The 19,956-nt window shown below is 40.9% G+C and overlaps 1 protein-coding gene across 6 annotated transcripts in view; it reads right to left on the reverse strand.

The window, feature by feature from the left end:
- The window catches only part of LOC117810139 (homeodomain-interacting protein kinase 3-like), a 46,890-nt gene that overhangs the window by 26,318 nt on the left and 616 nt on the right, over positions 1 to 19,956 (reverse strand). For 2 of the 6 annotated variants that reach the window (XM_034679772.1, XM_034679775.1), the window contains exons 2-3: positions 12,412 to 12,530; positions 10,786 to 12,082 (exon numbers count right to left, since the gene is read on the reverse strand). In XM_034679772.1, coding sequence (XP_034535663.1) covers positions 10,786 to 12,080 — 1,295 coding nt within the window. In that variant the 5' untranslated portion in view covers positions 12,081 to 12,082; positions 12,412 to 12,530. Of the gene's footprint in view, positions 1 to 10,785; positions 12,083 to 12,411; positions 12,531 to 19,781; positions 19,910 to 19,956 lie in introns of those variants that run through there. The other 4 variants (XM_034679770.1, XM_034679773.1, XM_034679774.1 and 1 more) reach the window with 3 other exon arrangements.

Here is a 19,956-nt window from a genome sequence, read left to right on the forward strand (position 1 = left end):
AAATTATATTTCTAAATCATATTATTTTGCTCTTCCCGTTTAATGTCTAATTCAGAAAGCACTGGATTATGTACGAGTATAATCAAAGTGGGGAATAAAGAAAACCAAATAAAATACAGGTCTCTCTTCTTCAGTTTGGACGGGGGGAGTGGAGGTTGCCATGGCTGCACAGCTCTGTCCTAATCAACGCAACCCAAGCCTCGCTGCCCTCCTGTGAAACCAAATCTATTTTCCATCCTGAGGATATGGCGTACAAGCTGAGGGGCCATTGAACGCCAGAGGGGCAGAAGCCTCGTGACCGTTTACAGCCACTGTTTACAGCCACGTGCAGGAGCCTCACAGGAAATGGACAGGTAGGACAAAAAAGATGAGCAGGGTGATGAACTACTATCCTGCCTTTGCTGAGTGCATGCACAGACTGTCAGCCCATGTAACAGGAGTAAGTGGGAACAGACAATGAATGAATGGATGAACCTAAACAAGCACAAACTTAAATGAATGACTGAGCAGAGAACCTTGTCAGGCAGTCTCATTCAAAATAAACTTAAGTGGTATGTCTCTTACTTTATACACAGAAACAGAACACAACAATATGAGGATGACCTGTACTGGATAAAAAAAAATAAGCAACATGCTATTTACATAGTAAATTAATTGAATGAGGATATGGAGTGTGATAAATATAGAAAAAAATGATTTACCTGTCTACTAAATACATCTACAAATATTTTTTTCCCCCACTACATTGATACAAATTAATTTATTATAATTAGCCAATAGCTAGCCTGAGTTGCTCCTGACTCTACTGAAGTGGTGTGAAAGCATGGTCAACATGCCCAGCCCTCCATCTAATGGGTAAAATGTACACGAGTGGGAAAGGATTGTTTGTTTATGTAAAGGTGTTGCCACTGCAATATAATCAGACTTTTGCAGTGCGGTTATTGTTCATAATTTGATTGCAATAAAATTGCCATCTATTGTGCAACCCTGATATGAAACTTCAGTAAGTGCAAGTGGTAATCACAGGTAAGTATTACAGACTGTTTCTTGAATGTATGATTTTTTTCAGCGAAAAACTTAACATTAACATATTTCTCCTTCCAAGAAAGGTAATAAATCTCTTTATTTTCATGCTGTAATGGGAAAAATCTTAACTCTTTTTCGTGAGTCACAAAACAGACGGTTGCCTATCAGGTTTGCTGACTGATATCACTCTGTGTTCAAAGGTAGGTAATGAATGACTATGGGTGAGACATGCGTTGTCTACCATGTCACCGTGTTCAAAGGTTTTCATGAAGCCTGATGTGCTTTTGGTGAAAACACCTCCAGAAGCAGCAGAGGGTTGGAAAAAAAGACAAAACTTGAAAGAGATTTTATGCGTCTGCTTGTAGCGCTGTCAGATAATCTTTAAAAACATTCCTCACTTCTGGAGCCTCAACCTTTCAATCACTGATTACCACGGTGTTTTACGGATGCCCATTGAAGTGGAAAGGGTTAACAGAATCCTGTGAATATGTTTGGCAATCATTTTAGCTTCTAATTATCTTATGCAGAAGGGTGCTGTAATGATGCAATATATATCATTTGGTATTTGCGAGGTCAACACAGAACAAAGCCTGAGTGAGAATAACAAACTCTGCATCGGCTGCCAGCTTGTCTTTAATGGAAACCATCAGTAACAAACCCATATGCACAATGCTGAGCACAGCAGTAACAGCAGGCCCAGCACGCGCACACCACTGTGCCAAGTATAACCTGCCCACACTGCAGGTATGATATTCAGCCACAATCACAAAATAGAACCCAAACAGGCTGGAGCAAAAGTTAGATCTGGTTGGCATTTCACTCCTCGCAGCCTGAGGCATTCACTATATTTTACTGCTCCTCTGTGGATAGACTCTGACCAATGAAAACAAGTCTCTCCCTGGTCAACAAGTTCAACTGAGTGCTCCTTCACCTCAAACAGCTGCTTCCCGTCCTCCATCAACCTCCTCTCTTCCTCCCTCCCAGTATGTCTGTGTCGAATCCACAAAGAGGCTGAATTCAAGGCAATGTTGGTGGGAGCAACAAAAACATGATTCATGGCCAGAGTCCAAGACAAACAGTGTACGTAAATTGTTGACCCAGAGATTCGGAATAACTTTGCAAGGTAACAAGGTAAAATCATAGACTGTATAAAATATGGACGTAGTATCCGTGACATCACCCATCTGTTTCTGAAGCGCTCTTTTGAGGCCAATCGTTGGTGGCAGCCATATTGCTGCTGTCGAGCAATTGAGACGTAAAGAGGCGGGCTTTGAGCCTCCTAGCCAACAGCTACAGTGTTCCCGCCTGTCAATCAAGTCAGCTGTGCCTCTCATTGGAAGACTCGTAATCTCAATATCTTAGAAATTGCCACGTTAGAAAGAAAATTCACCCTCCCGTGCGGTGTGTGCCGATCCAGAAATGAGCTATCCAGACTACACTCATCTTTTGTACCAGGCTGTTAACATGTTTATTTCTGCTGTAAAGATCGGCTTTTTTGAATTGGTGTGTATGTGGTTTCCAGTACTTCTGGAGCCAGACTCAAGCGGATACTCGAAGAACTGCAGTTTTTAGCACTTCCGCATTGGACTCATATTTTTAGACCGGAGGTTGCCGCTTGGGTAAAATAAGCAGTCACATATCCTGATACGCTATAAAAGGACACTAAATGATAAATAAGTAGAGGTCAGGGATACAAATTTGAACCTATGTCTGTAAATCTTTATGTTTGCATCATTCTGTTGTCTAATACTATGTCTCAATTTCGCTTTATAATAAACTTCACTAAAGCTAAAATAGATAAAGATCTGACACAGCTATATTAGTGGCTGGCTTGTATATCAACATTCAAAATAACATGTATGGATTTGCAGTTTTTGGCTACTTTGGCTTTTTTTTCCATTGTTTGTGTAAAGCTACAGCTAACTCTACTGCTGGCATAATTCTGGTCTGTGTGGACACAAAATCGATAGTAACCCTCATCTCTGACAGCAGGAACAAGATTGTCAGTTGAACTTCAGATCTGGTCATTTCATTTTTGTTAGTTTAGTTTTTGAGTTGCAACTTATTTGTATCTAAAAAAATGGGAAACATGACTCTTTGCAAGCAGGGCCATAGCACAGCAGAGAAGTTATCTACTTCTCTATTTCTTATTCATAGCCATTATCTCACACTCCAGAAATAGTCCTCCGATCCTCCCTGCTCTGTCCGCACTGTCTGCTCTGGAACCGAGTGTAAGGTGGCATCCTACCAGCTCACGCAGAGAACAGCAAATAAAGGTGGCTCCACACAGGGAGGGCACCGTTGTCCCTGCATGCTTACACAGGCTTTTCGGTAAGCTTGTTCTGATAAATAAAACGATTTGGACTACACTGCAGTTGGCATAAGCTCGGCCACAAAGGCAAACTGACAACGCAGTGACTCCATGATAGAGGAATGGAGTTTTACCACACATCTCTTCCAGGGACTGTAATTCCACACACTCTCAGTGCACTCTGCATTATTCAGTGAAACACAGAGGCTGTGAAGCAAAGGCAAAGGTTGTACTTGCACTCTGATCTGCTCAGACCTTAGATTAACCATACACGCCTTTACACACTTTTTACAGATGTTAAGTATTCAATGTGCTGACATGGAGCCAATGTTAAAGACAGTATTTCTCCTGACCAGGTGCACTGAGCTTCTCTATAGTCTTGCTGTTTGAGTACTAGTATTTTCAAATCAGCTGCAAATGTTGCACTGGGGTTTGCACAAGCTAACAAGAGAGCTTGCCTGAGGGTTGTTAAAACATAAGAGGTGATTTGAGAAAAAGAAACAGACAGTTTGAAAACATTTGCTTTTGTGCACACATATATGGAATTCATGGAAAAATTGAAAGTAGCAGCTTAGTTTGATTATTTAACTTTGTTTTGAACCACTTTGCAGTTTTTTGATTATGGGGTATCCAACGATACCAAAACAAAGTTTAATACAGTCATGCTCACATCCGGCAGGAAACCCGCAGCTTACTATCAAATTAAATCTCTATGCTTGCACTTGCCAACTGCATGGCCTTAATCATGAAGGACGCCATTTTCGAAGTGAATCGAATACTTTATGAAAGAACAACAAGAAGAACCATGAGACTCTCTGGATACCAAAACTGGTCTTGGAATTTGAGGAACTTTCTACATTTTTCATTTCCTCTGTTATTGTGTTTGAACTGTTTGTTTTACTACTTTCTCATACAGGCATGCCAGAAAGATGAGCAGTCATTAAGAGGCTGTGGTATCACAGCACAACATGTTCCGAGCTTTGGTATTTTTCATTAATGCTGTAGGGCTAGTCAAGAAATATTTTTTAAAACAACACTCTTGTAAAAAAAAAGCTACAGGGAAGTGCTCAATGAGACACACGTTTGCACGCATCGTATCCAACATAACACAGCTTTGCAGGGCTGGAGCCAAAATGTTCTTGTATAGATGATTCTATGACTGCACTGGTAAATTCAGGAACTGTTGTTATCCATGCCAGTAGTGACAATACTCTATATTTATAATCCAGCAGTCATTTGTAGCAGGACATATAAAGCAGTATGTGTTAGAAGGCTCTGGGGATGGGCACGTGACTGACAGAAGACACTGTCTGAGGTTATCAGAAGCTGAGTCTTAAGCATGTGAGAACATTTTGATATTCTTATTCATCTTAAGGCAGTTGCTTCGGTCTCAGATCAAAGCTGAAGTTAAAAATGTGCGAACCGTCACTGCAACAAAGTCAACGGGAAACCAGCTGATCTCACGTTGAGATAATACAAGGTGTCGCAGAAATAAGCATCATGAGAACTCACTTCAATGCTTAATTTGGGCGCTTGCTAAATTAAATATTTCTTCTTTGGCCATATAAATATCTGTGAACAGAAAAACACAAACTGATTTATAAGCATACAGGTCATAGGAGGCAAGCAGCTCCTAAATACAAAACATGTTTTTCTAACCATTTGGGGGATAACTTGCTCTTTCTGTAAAACTGCCAGACCCACTTTTAGGGGGGGAGAAGGTTTATTCCAGTGTCCAAATATTTCATGAGTAGAGATGAAGATAAACAACATCTTGTGGTTAAAATAGAAGTACTGGACCACAGTAGACATTCTTAAATAGAACTTTCTTCAACTCAATGCTGAATTGTTGAAGGAATTATAAACAAAGAGTAGTTTACTGATGTATTGTTATTGTATGTGTAGTAAATTACATTTTTAATAATATAAAATGGAAAATATGGAAAGTAATACTAAAAAGAAGCACCAAATGCAACCTCTACATTGAAATAATGTTGTACTTTGTCTCACATTCAGCTTGTTTGATTGTGCAAGAATAATTCAAGACTGTCAGATGAGTTTGTAAGTTATTTCGTTGGGTTTCATATTTGAACTTAAGATCTTAAAATGAAAAATGGCCCTGCAGTTTACACGTTTTCAAGGACAATTTCCTGGTGAGGATCCTGGGGGGTATTCCTTCCTTTTGGTAGCTAGTAATTGACAGTTAAACAGAATTAATGTCACTGACATGAAATATTGTTCAAAATAAAAGGGCACTGTTGATAACAGTGGTAATGTTGACAAGAAGGGAATGCCAGAATTAAGGATTACATTTAGTCTAAACCTAGACTTAGGAACGGCCAGATGGGCCCTGATCTAAGGCTCATAGGGGATGGTAATGTAACTGGGAGTTTAAGCATAACAGACCTTTAAGGTATTCTATAACTGTCCCATTGAAAGTTACTAACCATAGACCTTTCTGGAGTCCCTGAGCTCCCTTGTCTCGTAGGTCCCTCTGAGCTGCCGTAGGCATCCTCCTGCTGCAGACGTTCAGCTTCTACTACTCGTCTCATCACTATCACCATTATTATTATTTTTATTTTATTTTTATTTGTATGTCTTATTCTAATGCGTTGTACAAAGAGAGCACATTTTACCTAAGTCAAATTCCTTGTGTGTTCAAGCATACCTGGCCAATAAAGCTGATTCTGATTCTGATTCTGACCTCTCTCTCTTACTCCCCTCTATCCCTCTTTCAAGACCCAACTCGGTCGAGGCATGATGGCTGTCTAACATGAGTCTTGTTCTGACTGAGGTTTCTGCCTGTTAAAAGGAAGTTTTTCCTTGCCACTGTAACTAGCTAAATACTGCGACATGCAATGCTCATGTTGGATTAAGGTGGTGTCAGACTGAGTCTTACCCTGTCTTGAAGTTGGGTCTCTGTTCATAATTTGACATAGAGTGGTCTAGACCTCCTATGTCTGTAAAAGCGTCTTGAGATAACGTTTGTTGTGATTTGGCGCTATACAAATAAAGGTTGATTGATTGACTGATTGATTGATATAACCTATTGAAATTAGCTTAAAAGGATCTGTTTACTACTAACAATAAACTTCGAGGTTTACGATCTAGCCTTTTAGTATTTATTGAAAGTCAAGTCGCCATTGTTGTATCAGCTGAAAGAGTAGGTTTTGTTAAATGGTTTCTGGTTTCGTGTTTGCAGATAAAAGAGACTCATGAAAACAAAACTGTGTCATAAATAAATTGAGCTTTTGGTTTAACGCTTTAAGATGTCAAATCAAACACTGAGCGCTCCAGTTAAGCTGACTGTGCAAAACTAGAGTGACAAATTGCAAGCGACCTCCAGCCAAATGCTTGTAAATTGCAGAAGCGGCTGATGTATCTGTCAAACTTATTGGTTCGAGTGGCTGATAGATCTGATGTGTACAAGAGTCACTTTGAATAACGCACAGACAAATGTGCCATGTGCTGTGAACACAAACCCGAATGGAAGTACGAAAACCAAAAAACGCTGACGATAGCGCTGGTTGACCTTGAACAAGTGAGTGAGAGCTCTCTAGTATTTCAAGCTGTCCTTATTTCATTCTGGCTGCCTATGTGCTTCACCATCTATAGAAGTCAAAGCCCACTGGCCAGCGTCCCATGAGCTATTTAAAGCAAGCCTGCACTCTTAGCCTCAGCAACGATGTCCCTTCGCAGTATGCTTTGCATGCTCCCGTATGCCAGGGGGCACGGGCCTAAGAGGAAAAACCTTTTACAACGTGGTGTACTGCTTATTAGTGATTTGGAACTGAAACAATCTGAAACTGTTAAACTGACAAAATTACTGGAGGTGTATAATTTGTTTTTTTCCTTATTTCCATACACTGGCATCAAAACTTCACACATCCCTACCAACCTGCTGTTATGAATGTAACACAGGAAGTATGATGTTGTCTTCTCTACAGGATGAAGCTACAACTTCACCGAACTATCTACCATGTGTGGGCTGTTTATCATAAAGAAAAAGGGAAGTACACATTTCACTGAGCCTGCTACTCGTATAACCACCACCCTATTATCAGTCTGCTCTTTTAATATCACAAATGGTATACATGTGCAGTTTATTGTACCAAAATATAATACATTGAAGACCTGTGAAGAGCGTCTGGTCACCAAAGCTTGAAGTTGACAGAACTGACAACAGTTACAGCAGCTGCACTCTTTCGCTTCCTCCCCCATACGACAGGTCTATTTTCAGCAACTTCCTGAGACAAAGTGCATTTACAAAGATATTCACAAAATGATGGATCCATTCATGTGCGAGATGAAAAGAGAATCTAATTATTATGCCACCGACAAGTATTTTTAAACTGCTTTTAAAGAAACTCTGGCCATGGGAAGCAAAAGAAAGTTACAATAGCTTCAATAAATGCAAACAGAAACAGATATCAAATCATCTATTTTCATCAACTGTTTTAATTCCTGTCAAAGCACACTGCTTCACTGGCTCGGAGTGCAGGCAGGGAGAATTATTCAAATGCCTTTCACCGAAACAGCTTGCACTGACCTGAATGCGGCTCATAAATCCTGCTCACTTCTTCTACCAACCCCACAATCCAACGTTCAAGACTAATCTGCTGAATTTTGAAAAGCTGTGTCAGAGCGTTCGGGTGCATTTCTCTGTTACACTTGTTCGTTAAACGCCCAAGTGTGGATCTGAAAGTATTGTTTTTATCTCTGATGATGGTGGTGGTGGCAAGCCAAAACTCATTTGTTTCCAATTGTCTGCTGTATGTATACGTGGAATGACTTCAGCTGTGTTAGAAAAAATCTAACCGTTAGTTAGAGTGAAAGAGAGGCAAACTAACCAGGAGGGCTTAAACTTCACATGGGCATGAAAATACTAAAGCAGGTAAAAACAAAATACAAACTTTACACTATCTGGAAGGGAAAACTACAAACTGCAGCAATCACTCCCCAGCATCAAGATGATACAGAGATTTCATCATACCCTTTGTAGTGTGTCATCATAGAGGAAGAACCAGAGGCATGGTAGAAAGAAGGGTAGCTTTCCTCTTATGTTTCATTTTTACCACTTTAGGATGGATTATTGCAGCCTGAGAGAATTTGACCATGAAGTTTGATTGGCCAGTAGCACTATTTCTCATCACTATAATGCTCTAATATTTTAACAAATATTTTAATTGATATCCAACTTAAACATCTTATTGAATGATGTTCTTTGTGCTGTAACTTTATTATTTTAGCATTGCATCTCTTAACCCTCCTGTTATGTTCGTTTCTCAGGAACATCAATAATGTTCCTGGGTCACTTTGACCCGGGACATATTTAAGTATCAAAAAGTGTCTTAACCTCAAAAAAAAACTAATGATCATCATGAAAATCATACTAAATTATGTCAAATAAAAGGGTGTGTGTGCCTGTGTGTGGGATTGGGGGGAAATATGTCACACAGTTGCAAAGAAACAATTAGTATTTGAGACTTCTGACTCCTTTTAGCCTCCACTTTGACTGCCGGGCCAAATTGACCCACAAACAGTTTATATATGTAATTTTTTTGAACTTTAAAAAGGGTCAATTTGACCCGCAACATAACAGGAGGGTTAAGGTGACAAGATTATTTCCCCCAGGTGCTTTTTGGATTATTATTTCTGCACAGTTTACCGTTATTTAGTCTTGTATTTGTGTTTTTAATTTCATTACTTGGTAAACATTTTTTTAAAGATAGTCCAAGCTCAGTCCAACAGTGCGAGCTTTGGTGGACACAAGGACATTCAGCAACAGATATGGTTGCACCAGAACTTTTGTTTAACAAACTATTTGCATGTGCAAATAGACTTGAACAGCAGGAGATAATCTGAGTTACAGTTCTGAATGTGCTGCTGGATCAAAGTGCAAGTGAAGCATGACACATTGCATGGCAAGTGTAAGCAGGTGCTGTTGTTAACCAGAAACAGTTGCGTCACATGAAAGCCTCAAAGTCGCCCGTGGAGACATGTTGCTATTGTTAGTATGGCTAGTATTAGCTGAAACTTCCCTGTTCCCTGAGTGCAGCACACTTTTGCTGGGGCTTGGTTCAATCCCTTATTTTCACCCTGGGATAACAGAGGAGGTGGAGCAAACAGCGGGTACTCATTCTGTACATGTCACTGTACGTAAGCTGGGCGATATGAACTGTCACAGTTCATTCCTTATGTCTTGGAAATGATGTCTAAGCTAATGAGTCACTTATGGGACAAATTGGCTGAATGACTGGGCTGAACGAAACAGCTGCCAGTGTTTGGATTCAAATTACTTTACCACCATTAGTCATACTATGCAATAATCAAGTATTGGCATGATGAGATCAAATTCTTAGTTGATCGGATTAACTTTGTTAAGCTCTGGGTGGAAATGTGCATCTCTTCTCTCACATGTTTGACAACTTTAACTGTGAGTGATCATGAAAATGTCATGTCATGGTTTTATTTGTTTAACTAAAAAGACATGACATTTTACTTGCTCATATCCTGGTGTTAGAAAATAGAGAAGCTCTAGAACTTCCTCAATTTTGCAACAACTGCATTTCCAAACCTCTTTACTGACACAACAAAGGGCTCTTTGTGAAAGTCATTCAAACATCTATACTAAACTCCACAGAACGATCTGTGGTTAAAATGGTTACATTTATCATCACCCCAGAGCCTGTATACAAACCAGGGTACGGTACAAACAGTGAACTGGGTCACTCCTGCCTCTTATGCAACAGTTGATACCATTTCAGGCCTGTTTTTTTTTTTTAATCAAACCAAAGCACTCATAGCATAATGCCAAGCTCAATTTATCCTGCCAGTTTTCCTAGTGCATATCCAAAAACATCAGGAAACACAGGCATTCTTCTTAAGTAAACAGAAGGTACTGTGCAAACTGCAACGTTACCCAAGAGCCCTTTACAGTATTCTTCTGTGTGGAATGGCATTTGGGAATTTCTCTCTGAACCTTTCACGACTTGTTTTAACACTCATGCTTCATATTAGAGTCAGTGCTCAAATACTTAAGTTTATTTTTTTTTTATCATAACAATGTCTCTAACCCCAAAAGCCATTGCTCAATGCTCTGAATGCTAAAACCACAAAGCCTACCTAATTAAGCATGTTCATTTTTCATATCCTTTTGAAATCATGCAGAATTTTCTTTCCCAGAACATGAACAGTAAGCCTGTAGTCTGCTAGTAAACACTGCAGGGTCACGTTTTTTCAGAGTCTGTGGTATGTGGCTCCTAAACAGGCAGGATGTTGTGCAGTATGGGAGACATTTCCTTAAGCTTCTAGAGGAAGGACATTTTGTAAAACTGACTTTGTTGATGTGGACACACACAGAGACAGACATTTTTTTTTAAATGCACTGATGTTAAACAGCTTTTTTTTTTTTAAATGGACAAAGATCTCATCTCTTTTGTACTCACCTATAGTACCGAGACTGGAGGTACGTGGAGCACACTGCTTTGGACACATGACTGGCTGAGCCAAAGTCTATCACCTTAACCCTATAGGGCTGTCTCACTGGGTCCACCAGCATTATGTTTTCCGGCTTGAGATCTGCATGAATCAGACCCATGCTCTTCAGCTTTTTCAGAGCTGTGGCTACTTGCTGTAGCACAGGTCTGATCACTTTCAGTGGCAGCGGGCTGAACTTATTCTGCTTCAGGAAATCATACAGGTTCTGCTCGAGCATCTCAAACACCAGGCAGGTGTGGCTGCGATGCTGAAAGCATTCAAAGGCCCGCACCAGGTTGTGCTCATCTGCGTTCTCCCCGCTCAGACGTGCTAGGATGCCCACTTCTATTTGACCCTGTCGTGCGTACGAGGGGTGGTTCTTCAGGATCTTCACAGCCACTACCTCACCTGTGCCCCTCTTCCAGCACTTAACAACCTGGCCGAAAGTGCCGCGTCCCAAGAAATCCAGCACTTCATAGGTATTCTTCATGGAACACAGGACTTCATGCTGTACTACCTGATAGTCCCCATCCCCTGTTCCTGTCCCTCCTGCTGCACCTCCACCCTGTTTAGAAGGACCTCCTCCAGCCCCCACCGCCGCAGGCGCAGTCATGGCTGCGTTCCCCACATTCGTTGTTTGCAACATGGCAGGCAACATTGACAGTTCCTCCACAATCTGCATGGTGCTCCCTCGGTTATCCAGCTCCTCACTTTTACGTTTCAGCCCACATCGTTGAGAGCTGTCAGCTGAGTTAAAACCTCCACAGTTCTCTTCTCTGTCACCCTCCTCCTCCTCTCCACCTCCCTCACCTCCTCCACAGCAGCCCTCTCCCCTTCCCCCTCCTCCTGCTCCTGTTGCTCCACTGCTGCCCCCACTTGCTGTGTCTGTCTGCTGCTGCTCCTTTCCCTGCGAGTGGACAACCCCTGCGTCCTGTCGCTGCTGGGCCGCAGCTGGGCCTGCTCCTCCTCCTCCTCTTTTACCAGGCTGTTGTCTCTGTACGCCACGCACAACCACTGTCTGCACCGGGTACTCTTGTCCTCCACGTACTTTCACGCCCACGGCCAAGTCTCGGCTCACAAACGAGTGGGCTTGTTTTGTTGGGTGCACAATTCCAAGGGTTCTGCTGTTCAGATAAGTCCGCGGGTGTGCCCTCTCATGGTACACACAGCTGCTGGGCTCGACTTTGAGTTTCTTCACACTGCTAAAGGCACTTGTCTGGGTTTGATAAATGTGTGGTGGGTAGACCAAGACTTGTGAGGCCATACCTGCAGAAAAACAGACATAAGAAAATGTAAGTACAAATAGAATAAAACTTTTCAATTTTTAGAAACAATTAGAAACATTAGAAACTAGAAGTTAGACCAGAGTCCAGATCTGTGGTGTTTTCTGGTCTTTCCTTTTTAGAGGTCCTGGACTGAGTGTAATTATTAAAGAGTCTAAAACAACTTACTAGCATAATGTTTTTTCTATTACACCTACTAGTTGACATCAAATGTAGCAGGGTCATACCCCATCTATACCCCTGGCACCCCAACAGCATATGACAAGTGGATTAGGGCAAGATAACATGTTTTAGTGGAGTGCTTGAAATCACCTTCGCCGTTCAGCCCTATCCACTGCAATCCCACCAACACCTCCACACAGTGGATGACTAACTTCTCAAAGGTTTGCCTGACCTTTTCCTGCCATTTCACTGCATCCTACTGCGGGTCTCTAGGCAACCAACAGAGCGGGAGTGAGGATAAGAGACACACAAAGAGAGAAAAATAAAGTCACATCATCAGGCCCACGTGCCCAATTACCTAAGAAATGGTTTGATTTTTCCCTCTCCTTCCATCGTGCGCGTGTGTTTGTGGGTATATGAAGCTCTTTCTACTCATACAGTTAAACCGATCTTTCTGAAATATCTCAAACTCAAATATTTTAACCAGAGGAAAAGTCACTGTAGTGGAATAACAAGTCTCATGGCACCATCTATAAAATCCACATTAAAAACTGGCACAATGACCTTATCAGACCCTGTTTGTGTGCCATGGTGGAGCCTTTGACCTACTTAAATTAAGGGATACATTTCCACAGCGTGATACAGGCAGCTGCCTCAAAGGTTCCCAAAATGTAACCAACAATGCATTTTGAGAACCATGTTAACCTACATTACAACAAAATGAGAGAATTCAATGTTCTGAGTGCTGTGTACAAAAAAAGCTCAGCTCGATTGTTGCACAGTTTTTATGCCTGATTTCCCAAATTCTTTCAAAAGATTTGCTTCTGAAAATGACAGTTAAGTGAGTGAAGCTTGGGGCCATAAGTGCCCCTGTAGAGTCTCCTAAAATAAATATCCCCTGATGGAAAACACACTTGTGTTGTGATAACACTAACGGTGTGAGCCACAACTCTGACTCTATTCTGAGCAGCAAGATAAGGTCAACCAATTCCCTTGACAGCTCTGTGCACAACAAACCTTGTGGTACTGTTCAGTCACACTGTTTACCGTCTTCTCCGTTAGAAACATTTGGTCAAATTATCAAGAGCGGGACTTTAAAGGGCAGCCGTTTTAGCTGTGAATAAAACTAAAATTGTGGACGCTGCATGGGGAGATTGAGATTGGCCACACTGGCACATCTACAGATAAGTGTCCTGGCTGCCGAGTCAGAAAGCCAACCACATTATCTAATGCTCACACTCTATACTCAATAGAGCTAATAGGATTAGGGATGGCGTAATTTAACATATTTTAATCATCATATTATGGAAAGTATTCAAGGGTTTTCTGTGTGGAAGAGTGTCAGAAGTAGTTTCCACAGCTAATAGATATACAGGTTGGATTGTAAGTGGGTATCTTTACTATCTTTGTCTCTTTATATTATCCCTGAAGCATATATTACACCATCCCTTACTCACTGCTTGATTGTTGTTGGATCAGTTGCTAACTCACCTAAGTGTATAGCGTGTCATCTGTAATTAAGGGCCCTGCCATGGCCTCCATTATTCCATTACAGCCGCAATGTGTACGACTGTACAATAACTAACTATGTACTCCTAAACGGTGATTTCACAACAAACACTGAGAAAAAAAAGCAACGCACCCTGCATTGCAGCATTAACACTTTTTTCCAGTTTTGATCAGGAGGCTGGGATGAACAAGATTTTCTCACCTTGAAAATAATTTTCTAAATACAGTTCTTCTGTCAAAGCTTCACAGAAATGAGTGCTCAGCCATGTAACACCAGCACATGGTGAATCTGGCTTTGATGAGAAGGAATGATCCGTGTGGAATAAATCCATCAACAGCAGATCCGCCACTTGTGCTGCAGTGGAGGTTTGATATGGTTGGGAGTTTGGTTTTATTTTGAATTAGGGAGCATGTACTTTTGTACTTGTTCCATTATTCACTAAATGGAAAGGGGCAACATGCCTCTGTACACCAGGCTCTTTGAACATGTGTGTGCCCTCACAAGTGGTGCTATTACCCATCATGTGCACTCTCTAAATCTGGAACATCACAGTCAGCTGTTGGGCTAAATGCACATGGTTCTCTGTTGTTGATGTACAATAAACAAATACTACCCTTTCTTCTTCCTTTGAAAAAAAAAAAAGAGGAGGCTGTAAAACGACTAGTTTCTTCTTTCTTCTTCTACATGGGCCTTCTTATACGGGGGATATTTGTCCAACAAAGGGAGGAGTAATGGCAACTTGGGAGCACTACCTATGTGAGTTTGCAGCAGATAGTGGAGATTGAGTTCTCTTTATGCTAACAGGACAGAGATACCTTGCTGCCCTCAAGGAAAACTAACAGATACTCAAACTCTTTTGTCCCTTCTGCTCTCAGGCTGCTGAACGATGATAGCAGTAACTGACATGTAGACCAGTTCCTATAAACCTGTATTTGATCAGGACTCTTTTATTATTTATTTAGGAGCATAGTTGTAGAAATGTGTTTATGACAAAGCTCCCTGTTGTCCCTGACATGTCTGAATGCTGCTGTTTGTCTGATTTGTTGTGTGATGTTGTATTAACCGCAAAACTGACTTGCCCTTTCTGGGAAAAGTGAAGTCATTTGAATCTTGAATGTTGAATCAGCACGTATATAGTGATTCAAGTTACCACGTGTGTTCCCTCAGGAGGCATAATGAGAGCTTAACAAAAAGGTATCCAGGTAAAGGCAGCGCCCAGATGGTCATGGATACACGGGACACACCCGAGACAACTGCAAGACACCAGGTACAGACAGAGCTCGGTCTATGACAAGTTCTGCATGTCAGCTTAGTAGCCAATCATATCCCAGCCATGTGCACACCACAGCTGTAGTCTTGCAAAGAAGTAGACATTTCAATTACTGACAAGAGGATTGTCTCTCAATGGTTACTTTAGGGAAAAATAAGATTTGCCATCTCCTACTAGGATTTATTAAACTCAATTCACCTTTCAAAAACATTACTACAAAAAAGGGATTTGGCCGCACGATATAAAGACTCTCTGTAAACAATTCCTAGCAGCAAGTATGTGCTTGTTGTGCTGCTCGGGACTGTTTACAGAGAGAGAAAAAAACATGAGCCATGTTGAATAAATGCTCAGTAATTTTCCACATGAAATGCCACATTTATAAAATGAGTTTCCTGTCAGTGCCAGGGGACTAGAGATGTTAATTCACTGATATGGAGATGGAGATGGAGAGCATACTTTATGTTGCCAGAGGCCCTAGATGAAGAAAGCCTGCAATTGGGAACTGTCACCGATTGAACAATCGAGATGTCTTGATTTCGATACCAGCTTAGTGTTACACAACACCCAAATCCAATTTAAACAAAACGTAACTGGGAATCAGTTCATTTCCCTTGCCATACAAATGTAATCACTAAATGGTCCGGAGAACTCTGACCTAAGGAAGTGAAGTAGACAGCCTCTGTTATTTCAGAGGCAGAAGAATGGCAGCTGCTGCTATTATTACCATCTGAAGCCTTACACTCCCTCTGTTCACCATGAGGCTCCACCTAAAGCATCACATTACCTTCCAAACTATAGAACCTCTCCAGCAACCTTGAGCAGCTAAGTAATTGCTTGCCGTTGAACTTCTGACCTCTGCCGACTCGAATTCAAATTGTGAAGAAAATAAACACTAGACACCTGTCCACGATGAACAAATGGTAGAGAGTGGCAGATGTAACAGTAATGAGTGAGAGGGCAAGCAGGTGAGGACAGTCACACCATGTTGTGGAGAGAAAACAAACAAAACACAGAGTAATCACTCCATCTTGTTCCACAGGAGCAGCTGAAACGACACTTGACATCATGTCTTTGTGTAAAATGATATTTCCGCCTGTAATAGTCAATGGTAAGAGGCTGTAGGACCTCAACCAGGCGGGTTTGCTTCATACGTGCACACGTCCTCCACAGGTGTAGGCACTATTCATAGCCATGAGGTTTGACTTCACGGCTATATCTGAAACAGTGTCGCTGAGATCAGTACAGCTAAGACTCTGGAACATGTGAGCTATAAATGTTTACTTTCCTACAGAATATCAAAACGGACGCATTAAGCATTCACACTTTTGTCACAGTCCAGATGATTATGAACCAGCTTGGGTGATATCATCTATTTGCATCCTGCATTCTGTTTAAGCAGCTCTGCTTTCTGTACAAAGAGTTTACAGAGATCATTTCATTTTAAAGAAAACATCCAAGTCTTCATGAATTCATCACGAAAAATCTGGACTATTAACTTCATTATGATTAAAGCCAGGCATAACAATCACACAATTACTGGCCAGAATTTTTTTGGGAAACAACAAAGTGGATTTTTTTTGCCATTACCAAAGCCATACATTTGACTTACATCATCACAGCCATCGTACTTCTGTACTTTTTAGAGCGGGCTGTACATATTTGAGCACACAGTGACAGGGATATTCCACAGGTTGCACAACTTTTTTTTTTACAGCACATTATCAGCCTCTGCCAGAATTTGGGATGCTTTTCTTTTTTTTGAAAAAGGCTACACGTCTCTTTGCAGATAAAAAAAAAATGAAGATCATGTTGTTGCTATCCCTTGAGCATTAAGCAGTCTTCACTCACAGTCCAACAACCTCAGTGCACACGTGTGTCTCATGAACATGATGTTCTATGCTCATTAGATAAAAAGGCCCTCTATTTCCCAAGGCATGTGACCACATGGTATTTGGACTGTGAACCTATGACTATCAGAAGTATTCTCCTAGCTTGGATAAGCTCCTAAACACAGACAACACACTGTCCACACTGACTATTACGCTTAAGGAATGGAAAGTTCTGTTAGAAGGACTAGAAGACGAATGAAAGTTAGTCTACTTCTCTTAATGATTACATAAGAAAAGAGCATGGGCATGTGTATTTTCTAAGATGTTTTCCACTGGCTCAACAATGGAGGTGGCTTAAATACATGAACACATCACAAGAATGAGTACAAGGCTTTACTTTCATGAATATGCGTGGTTAACTCAAGATAGATAATGCAATGTGCATTCGAAGCAACCAGTTTTGCACCTCTATCATGTTTTAACAGCTGTCATCGAGCTGCATACTGAAGTACTACATGTCACAACAAGCACTTTATCGATCAGCAAAGCAGTGATCATAGAGCCGCACGAGCTGTTTCACCTTTCATTACACCACGCGGTAGAAGAGTGAGCTGTTACAGCTTCTACCAGGTATTTTTCCCTCACCAGTTTCACAACAAAAGCATCCACCATGTTATTAAAAATCCAGGGCTCTGACCAGATCACTGGACGGATAAAAGTAATTATGTGCTGTACTCTGTGCTGGAGCAGATGTTTACTCCTTGGGATATTGGATCACCATCACTTTTGTGATTCATGCAAGTTACCACAGTATATCTCCTAGTCATGGTGTTCTCGGTCTCATTCTGTTTATTACTTTGAGTCTACGTGCCCACTTTGACATGAAAACCAGTCTTTAAGTTGGTCTCAGTGTAATAAGAATAACCAGCTGCTCTACATGGCAGATCAGTGTGGCATGACATCACATATGTTCCACAGTCCCATCGCCTCTTCATCCCTGTTAACAACCACCATTACCTCGTAATACTGTGAGGGAAAACAGTGTTTACTACACTGTTTATTTACCAACCACTGTGTACCGACTTTCTTCAGGAATTACTGGTATCTTCAACACCCTCAACCGTGCTTATTTGGCCTTACTGCTGATAAGATCAGGAATGTGACACCCGTACAGAAGACAGGAGTATCCACTTTAAGGAGAATCACACAAACATAACAGTGTAGAGCTGCACTTTACTCAAGCAGTACTGCACATGGTCCTCAACCATAAATGTTTCAGAGACAGATGGTTGTGAAACTTTAAAACCTGCTAATCTGTGTCTACTAGAACAAATATTCAAGGTATTATGTAACTTGGATCAAATCTTGATAAACTCTAGCCGAAAGCTTTTTAAATTTATTATTAAACAATTGTTCCTTATCATGAATTAAAAACAGATGTGATCTTTGGTGCAGTATCAAGAACCAAATAAAACCAAATGTCCCCATTATGTTTAATGCAGTGGTATTATTCAGCTTATCATCAAAAAAACAAAAGAAATACCAAAAATATGTCATTTTGTGCTTCCAGCCAGGTCAACAAAGGAAGTACAACAATCATAGATGACAGACAATAAAGGCTCGGAAAGTACATGAACTTCAAGTTCTAAAGGCCACTGTGTGTTTTCAACTTCTATTTCCAGTTTCACTATTTTACTGTGTTTCAGTGGGCCAAGGAATACAGAGTACTCGATCCCTCCCTGCCACATAAACAGCTAGTGGTGCAAACAATCTTTCTCAAAATTATACAGCATAGTTCTGTTTTTGTAGCAGCCGGTGGTGATGTTTAAAAACCTATAAGAGGAGCTTAAATATTAACCCTTAACCTCCGGTTTAACTCGAGACCAACACTTACTTAGTGGTGAAAAACTAAGTTGTTTATTACAGCCGACTATAGTATGATTAACTTGACATTAATTCCAACTGGGGATTGCTACACCTCTTTTTTCTACCACTGCCTGTTTATATCTGCTTAGCTGGCTGCGGTGACATGGCAGGCGAAGCAAAGGGACATTTTTCTAAAGCTGTGTTGGTCTAAAAATAAAAGTTGTGGTGTAACTTGCTGCAGCAACTTAAGTCTGTGAAGAAAGAGTACACCACTGTGACCAAAACTATTTCAGAATATGAACAGATAACTAAAGCACTGACTAGGGTTTAGCAAGAGGCTGCTTCTATTTTTCCACCCTGGAAAAGACCAGCTAGATATCAGTGCGTTCACGTGGTGTCGAAATAATCGGACAAACTTAGATTCCACTCGATGAAAGCATGAAGCTGGTAGAGTTTGTAAAGTTAGGTAATAACGAATAACATGGTTGACACTCATAACGGTTAGATCTATGGTGAAAGTCATTTGAGTATGTTTATTTATTGCAAATAACCCTTTAGGCTTATTTGGCAAGTTGACTACGTCGTAACTTTGTCAGTTAGATGTTGTCGACGACGAAAAAGTTGTCGTGTTCTGGTTTTGGAACAACGAAGAAAATACAGCTTCTTATTATTCAGTTACTGTTGTCTCCAAATTACAAATAAATGTTCGTGAGCAAAACTTTATCAGAAAAACAACTTCTCAACCTGGAAACTCCGAGCACCCAGGAGCACGTGAATGCGTTAGCCTTCACAGCTAAAGTCAGCTCGCAGTTTTGATAGGGCGTTAAACTCCTACCCACGATAAACACACCAAAATGAGCCATTTAATCAGGCAGGCTATGTAGATGTTATTTTAAATAGTAATATTTTAAAATATTTGGACACGTAGCACACGGCACGTTTTATTATCTGCATGTAAAATACTAATAAGTTCGTAAAACCCATGGCTATTGTTGAGAAATATACTAGCTTTTACCAGTTTTGCACGATTAACTGAGTCACTTACGAAGCCAAATGTTGAGGAAGTAATAAAGGCCAGACAAGTTAAGTCCCTTGGTCCATGTTATCCATGTAGGGTGTGTTCATGTAGCAAAAATGTACCAAGGCTGCTGTGTGTGTGATCCGAGCAACATGTTTAAACAACAACATACCAGCAGCAAACACTGGAGCGCGTCAAGTGA

This window comes from Notolabrus celidotus, chromosome 3, assembly GCF_009762535.1.
Source record: "Notolabrus celidotus isolate fNotCel1 chromosome 3, fNotCel1.pri, whole genome shotgun sequence".
In the NCBI taxonomy this organism is placed as follows: Eukaryota; Metazoa; Chordata; class Actinopteri; order Labriformes; family Labridae; genus Notolabrus; species Notolabrus celidotus.